Source organism: Pseudochaenichthys georgianus, unplaced genomic scaffold (genome assembly GCF_902827115.2).
Source record: "Pseudochaenichthys georgianus unplaced genomic scaffold, fPseGeo1.2 scaffold_669_arrow_ctg1, whole genome shotgun sequence".
NCBI lineage: Eukaryota > Metazoa > Chordata > Actinopteri > Perciformes > Channichthyidae > Pseudochaenichthys > Pseudochaenichthys georgianus.
This window is the reverse complement of record NW_027263223.1, coordinates 1-7,171: the sequence shown is the minus strand read 5'-3', so window position 1 is coordinate 7,171 and position 7,171 is coordinate 1. Positions and strand designations below refer to the sequence as shown.

At 46.8% G+C, this 7,171-nt stretch overlaps 1 protein-coding gene across 1 annotated transcript; it reads right to left on the bottom strand.

Moving 5' to 3' along the window:
• Positions 1 to 113: 113 nt before the first annotated feature.
• LOC117443732 (leukotriene A-4 hydrolase-like) lies at positions 114 to 4,963 on the bottom strand. The gene is made up of 7 exons (XM_034079624.2): positions 4,862 to 4,963; positions 2,044 to 2,114; positions 1,915 to 1,969; positions 1,743 to 1,838; positions 1,578 to 1,660; positions 810 to 914; positions 114 to 734 (listed from the first exon to the last, which is right to left on the bottom strand). The coding sequence occupies exons 1-7, from the start codon at positions 4,955 to 4,957 to the stop codon at positions 599 to 601; spliced, it is 642 nt and encodes a 213-aa protein (XP_033935515.2). The 5' UTR covers positions 4,958 to 4,963; the 3' UTR covers positions 114 to 598.
• Between the last annotated feature and the right edge of the window lie 2,208 nt (positions 4,964 to 7,171).

Genomic DNA, 7,171 nt, shown 5'->3' with positions numbered 1-7,171 from the left:
ACTCTTTAAAGTAGAGACACTACATACTGATATACACCTGAACATCAGCAGGAGGGGACTCTTTAAAGTCCTTGTTAATATTTTAAACAGATTACAGAGAGAGAGAGAGACGATTCACTGAAGACATTTTTATTTCTTCTTCTGTTTTTTAAACAGGAAACATCAGGAGTGTCGGTAAAACCATCTGCAATAACCGCAGTTTCTTAACGTCTTCTCTCTTAACGTCTTCTTTCTTAACGTCTTCTCTCTTAACATCTTCTTGCTTAACGTCTTCTCTCTTAACGTCTTCTCTCTTAACGTCTTCTCTCTTAACGTCTTCTTGCTTAACGTCTTCTTTCTTAACGTCTTCTTTCTTAACGTCTTCTTTCTTAATGTTGGGTTTCTGAAGAAGCTCTGAAATCTGAAGCGTCCTGATTCCTGCAATACTCTCTTTACTATTTGGAAGATCAACGTGTGACTTTAAGTCTATCTTTCACTTCGTTATCGGAGCTACCGATATTCATCCCGACACCCCTAAAGACTTTATGATATAAAAGAAAAAGCATCTAAAGACGTTTCTGCAGGAAAACGACTTGAAGCACTGAAATATCTGCTCGCTCTACAAGCTGCTGCTGCTGGCTTGGATCTTCAGGTCTTTGGCCACGAGTCCGGCGGTGACGGGGTGCATCGCGCCGCGGTGACACTGGAACATCCGGAGCGCCTCGTCACGATACTTGTCGAAGGTAAACACCTCTCTGCGGAATGAGAGAGAGGCTCAGAGAAGCAGCTTCAACGTTTAAATAAAGAGTAGGAACGGTTTGGTTAAATACATGAAGAGCGGGCGGGTGAACTTCATCCGGCCCTGATCCGTCGCCATCTTCATCGCCATGGGAACAGCCTCCTCCCACCGCGAGCGCACGCAGAGACGCAGCCACCTGATTGGACAAAACATGGTAACTCTGAGGAAACTGAGAACACACCGTGACTCTGAGAAAACTGAGAACACATCGTGACTCTGAGAAAACTGAGAACACATCGTAACTCTGAGGAAACTGAGAACACATGGTAACTCTGAGGAAACTGAGAACACATCGTGACTCTGAGAAAACTGAGAACACATCGTGACTCTGAGAAAACTGAGAACACATCGTGACTCTGAGAAAACTGAGAACACATGGTAACTCTGAGGAAACTGAGAACACATCGTGACTCTGAGGAAACTGAGAACACATCGTGACTCTGAGAAAACTGAGAACACATGGTAACTCTGAGGAAACTGAGAACACATGGTAACTCTGAGGAAACTGAGAACACATCGTGACTCTGAGAAAACTGAGAACACATCGTGACTCTGAGAAAACTGAGAACACATGGTAACTCTGAGGAAACTGAGAACACATCGTGACTCTGAGGAAACTGAGAACACATCGTGACTCTGAGAAAACTGAGAACACATGGTAACTCTGAGGAAACTGAGAACACATCGTGACTCTGAGAAAACTGAGAACACATCGTGACTTTGAGACGAAGACGAACTGCTTTGCGTATAAAGCGATATTCGTGCCGCGGTGTTGTCAGCAGCAGACGGCGACTCTCACCTGAAGCGGATCTCAGCGTTCTTGCTCGCGTTCAGATCGTAAACTTCCTGCATCTTCTTCACGTGAGTCAGAGGCAGCGCAGCCTTCAGGGACAGACAGGAAGTCAATGCAAAGCATGCTGGGAGGTATTAATGGTATGACGTCATAATGCTGAAGGTGTGTTACCTCCTGAAGCAGCAGAGACAGGAACTCGATGACCTGATGGGACGACAGCGGCTTCATGTCCGACACCTGGAAGCTGCTCAGGTCCTGCTCCGTGGCCTGGAGAGGACATTAAGAACAATAGTAAACAATAAATACTAATAATAATAATACTAATAATAAAAACAGGTCTCACCTTGATCCACCTCTGGCTCAGGGCGATGCAGGCGTCGGCCAGCGTGGTGTCGTACCTGCGACAGGTGAGACGAGTTAAAGGGCTTTCAGAGATAAAGAGATACAAAGACGCTGACAGAGGAGCACTCACTGAGGCTTGACTGGAGGCATCCCCGGGGTGAACATCCAGGCGTGCCAGTCCACCTGGTTCAGGACGTCCACCTGAGACCAGAGAAAAACCCCGGTGAGATTCACCTGCTGGGCCTGCTACGGGCCTGAGGATACGGTGCTATCTCTACGAGTAGAGTCCTAACTTACAGAACGACGTGGTGACTAATATCACGATACGGTGCTATCTCTACGAGTAGAGTCCTAACTTACAGAACGACGTGGTGACTAATATCACGATACGGTGTTATCTCTACGAGCAGAGTCCTAACTCACAGAACGACGTGGTGACTAATATCACGATACGGTGTTATCTCTACGAGCAGAGTCCTAACTCACAGAACGACGTGGTGACTAATATCACGATACGGTGTTATCTCTACGAGCAGAGTCCTAACTCACAGAACGACGTGGTGACTAATATCACGATACGGTGTTATCTCTACGAGTAGAGTCCTGACCTACAGAACGACGTGGTGACTAATATCACGATACGGTGTTATCTCTACGAGTAGAGTCCTAACTCACAGAACGACGTGGTGACTAATATCACGATACGGTGCTATCTCTACGAGCAGAGTCCTAACCTACAGAACGACGTGGTGACTAATATCACGATACGGTGTTATCTCTACGAGTAGAGTCCTAACCTACAGAACAACGTGGTGACTAATATCACGATACGGTGTTATCTCTACGAGCAGAGTCCTAACCTACAGAACGACGTGGTGACTAATATCACGATACGGTGTTATCTCTACGAGCAGAGTCCTAACCTACAGAACGACGTGGTGACTAATATCACGATACGGTGTTATCTCTACGAGCAGAGTCCTAACCTACAGAACGACGTGGTGACTAATATCACGATACGGTGTTATCTCTACGAGTAGAGTCCTAACCTACAGAACGACGTGGTGACTAATATCACGATACGGTGTTATCTCTACGAGTAGAGTCCTAACCTACAGAACGACGTGGTGACTAATATCACGATACGGTGTTATCTCTACGAGTAGAGTCCTAACTTACAGAACGACGTGGTGACTAATATCACGATACGGTGTTATCTCTACGAGCAGAGTCCTAACCTACAGAACGACGTGGTGACTAATATCACGATACGGTGCTATCTCTACGAGTAGAGTCCTAACTCACAGAACGACGTGGTGACTAATATCACGATTCGGTGTTATCTCTACGAGTAGAGTCCTAACCTACAGAACGACGTGGTGACTAATATCACGATACGGTGCTATCTCTACGAGTAGAGTCCTAACTTACAGAACGACGTGGTGACTAATATCACGATACGGTGTTATCTCTACGAGTAGAGTCCTAACTCACAGAACGACGTGGTGACTAATATCACGATACGGTGTTATCTCTACGAGCAGAGTCCTAACTCACAGAACGACGTGGTGACTAATATCACGATACGGTGTTATCTCTACGAGCAGAGTCCTAACTCACAGAACGACGTGGTGACTAATATCACGATACGGTGTTATCTCTACGAGTAGAGTCCTAACTCACAGAACGACGTGGTGACTAATATCACGATACGGTGTTATCTCTACGAGCAGAGTCCTAACTCACAGAACGACGTGGTGACTAATATCACGATACGGTGTTATCTCTACGAGCAGAGTCCTAACTCACAGAACGACGTGGTGACTAATATCACGATACGGTGTTATCTCTACGAGTAGAGTCCTAACTCACAGAACGACGTGGTGACTAATATCACGATACGGTGTTATCTCTACGAGCAGAGTCCTAACCTACAGAACGACGTGGTGACTAATATCACGATACGGTGTTATCTCTACGAGCAGAGTCCTAACCTACAGAACGACGTGGTGACTAATATCACGATACGGTGCTATCTCTACGAGTAGAGTCCTAACCTACAGAACGACGTGGTGACTAATATCACGATACGGTGTTATCTCTACGAGTAGAGTCCTAACTTACAGAACGACGTGGTGACTAATATCACGATACGGTGTTATCTCTACGAGTAGAGTCCTAACCTACAGAACGACGTGGTGACTAATATCACGATACGGTGTTATCTCTACGAGTAGAGTCCTAACCTACAGAACGACGTGGTGACTAATATCACGATACGGTGTTATCTCTACGAGTAGAGTCCTAACCTACAGAACGACGTGGTGACTAATATCACGATACGGTGTTATCTCTACGAGTAGAGTCCTAACCTACAGAACGACGTGGTGACTAATATCACGATACGGTGTTATCTCTACGAGTAGAGTCCTAACCTACAGAACGACGTGGTGACTAATATCACGATACGGTGTTATCTCTACGAGTAGAGTCCTAACCTACAGAACGACGTGGTGACTAATATCACGATACAGTGTTATCTCTACGAGTAGAGTCCTAACCTACAGAACGACGTGGTGACTAATATCACGATACGGTGTTATCTCTACGAGTAGAGTCCTAACCTACAGAACGACGTGATGACTAATATCACGATACGGTGTTATCTCTACGAGTAGAGTCCTAACCTACAGAACGACGTGGTGACTAATATCACGATACGGTGTTATCTCTACGAGCAGAGTCCTAACTCACAGAACGACGTGGTGACTAATATCACGATACGGTGTTATCTCTACGAGTAGAGTCCTAACTCACAGAACGACGTGGTGACTAATATCACGATACGGTGTTATCTCTACGAGTAGAGTCCTAACTCACAGAATGACGTGGTGACCAATATCACAGATGTATCTGACAGAATGAAGCTTGGTCCAGGTGAGTCTCACCTTGTCCTTGAAGTAGGTGAACAGGTAGTTCTTCCACTCGTCGGTGGTGGCGCTGCCGTACGCAAACATCTGGATGTACGACTTCACGAAGCCCATGAACACCTCTGGAGAAAGGAACGAACAGACCGTGGTGCGTTCAGGTGTCTCACTCTCTGTTATCTATTCAGGTGTTCTGTGGTGCATTCAGGTGCTCTGTGGTGCTCTGCGGTGTGTTCAGGTGTTCTGTGGTGTGTTCAGGTGTTCTGTGGTGCATTCAGGTGTTCTGTGGTGTGTTCAGGTGATCGTGGTGGGTTCAGGTGTTCTGTGATGTGTTCAGGTGTTCTGCGGTGTGTTCAGGTGTTCTGTGGTGCTCTGCGGTGTGTTCAGGTGATCGTGGTGTGTTCAGGTGCTCTGCGGTGTGTTCAGGTGTTCTGTGTTCAGGTGTTCTCTGGTGTGTTCAGGTGTTCTCTCTGGTGTGTTCAGGTGTTCTGTGGTGTGTTCAGGTGTTCTCTGTGATGTGTTCAGGTGTTCTCTGGTGTGTTCAGGTGTTCTCTGGTGTGTTCAGGTGTTCTCTGGTGTGTTCAGGTGTTCTCTGTGGTGTGTTCAGGTGTTCTCTGTGATGTGTTCAGGTGTTCTGTGGTGTGTTCAGGTGTTCTCTGTGATGTGTTCAGGTGTTCTCTGGTGTGTTCAGGTGTTCTCTGTGGTGTGTTCAGGTGTTCTGTGGTGTGTTCAGGTGTTCTCTGTGATGTGTTCAGGTGTGTTCAGGTGTTCTCTGATGTGTTCAGGTGTTCTCTGTGGTGTGTTCAGGTGTTCTCTGTGATGTGTTCAGGTGTTCTCTGTGATGTGTTCAGGTGTTCTCTGTGGTGTGTTCAGGTGTTCTGTGGTGTGTTCAGGTGTTCTCTGTGATGTGTTCAGGTGTTCTCTGTGATGTGTTCAGGTGTTCTCTGTGATGTGTTCAGGTGTTCTGTGGTGTGTTCAGGTGTTCTCTGTGATGTGTTCAGGTGTTCTCTGGTGTGTTCAGGTGTTCTCTGTGGTGTGTTCAGGTGTTCTGTGGTGTGTTCAGGTGTTCTCTGTGATGTGTTCAGGTGTTCTCTGGTGTGTTCAGGTGTTCTCTGGTGTGTTCAGGTGTTCTCTCTGGTGTGTTCAGGTGTTCTCTGGTGTGTTCAGGTGTTCTCTGTGGTGTGTTCAGGTGTTCTCTGTGATGTGTTCAGGTGTTCTGTGGTGTGTTCAGGTGTTCTCTGTGATGTGTTCAGGTGTTCTCTGGTGTGTTCAGGTGTTCTCTGATGTGTTCAGGTGTTCTCTGTGGTGTGTTCAGGTGTTCTCTGTGATGTGTTCAGGTGTTCTCTGTGATGTGTTCAGGTGTTCTCTGTGGTGTGTTCAGGTGTTCTGTGGTGTGTTCAGGTGTTCTCTGTGATGTGTTCAGGTGTTCTCTGTGATGTGTTCAGGTGTTCTCTGTGATGTGTTCAGGTGTTCTGTGGTGTGTTCAGGTGTTCTCTGTGATGTGTTCAGGTGTTCTCTGTGATGTGTTCAGGTGTTCTCTGTGATGTGTTCAGGTGTTCTCTGTGATGTGTTCAGGTGTTCTCTGTGATGTGTTCAGGTGTTCTCTGTGATGTGTTCAGGTGTTCTCTGTGATGTGTTCAGGTGTTCTGTGGTGTGTTCAGGTGTTCTCTGTGATGTGTTCAGGTGTTCTCTGGTGTGTTCAGGTGTTCTCTCTGGTGTGTTCAGGTGTTCTCTGGTGTGTTCAGGTGTTCTCTGTGGTGTGTTCAGGTGTTCTCTCTGGTGTGTTCAGGTGTTCTCTGGTGTGTTCAGGTGTTCTCTGTGATGTGTTCAGGTGTTCTCTGTGGTGTGTTCAGGTGTTCTCTGGTGTGTTCAGGTGTTTCTCTGGTTCCATGTGTTCAGGTGTTCTCTGTGGTGTGTTCAGGTGTTCTCTGTGATGTGTTCAGGTGTTCTCTGTGATGTGTTCAGGTGTTCTCTGTGGTGTGTTCAGGTGTTCTGTGGTGTGTTCAGGTGTTCTCTCTGGTGTGTTCAGGTGTTCTCTGTGATGTGTTCAGGTGTTCTCTCTGATGTGTTCAGGTGATCTGTGGTGTGTTCAGGTGATCGTGGTGTGTTCAGGTGTTCTCTGTGGTGTGTTCAGGTGTTCTCTGTGATGTGTTCAGGTGTTCTCTGTGATGTGTTCAGGTGTTCTGTGGTGTGTTCAGGTGTTCTCTGTGGTGTGTTCAGGTGTTCTCTGGTGTGTTCAGGTGTTCTCTCTGGTGTGTTCAGGTGTTCTCTGGTGTGTTCAGGTGTTCTCTGTGGTGTGTTCAGGTGTTCTCTCTGGTGTGTTCAGGTGTT

What these genes read in the sequence shown, in the direction of transcription:
- LOC117443732 (XM_034079624.2), bottom strand. Translation starts at nt 4,957, where the DNA reads ATGGGCTTCGTGAAGTCGTACATCCAGATGTTTGCGTACGGCAGCGCC. An exon ending in TCACCTACTTCAAGGACAAG is followed by an intron (nt 2,115 to 4,861) that starts GTGAGACTCACC and finishes CTCTGGTCTCAG; the next exon opens with GTGGACGTCCTGAACCAGGT. An exon ending in AACGCTGAGATCCGCTTCAG is followed by an intron (nt 915 to 1,577) that starts GTGAGAGTCGCC and finishes TTGTCCAATCAG; the next exon opens with GTGGCTGCGTCTCTGCGTGC.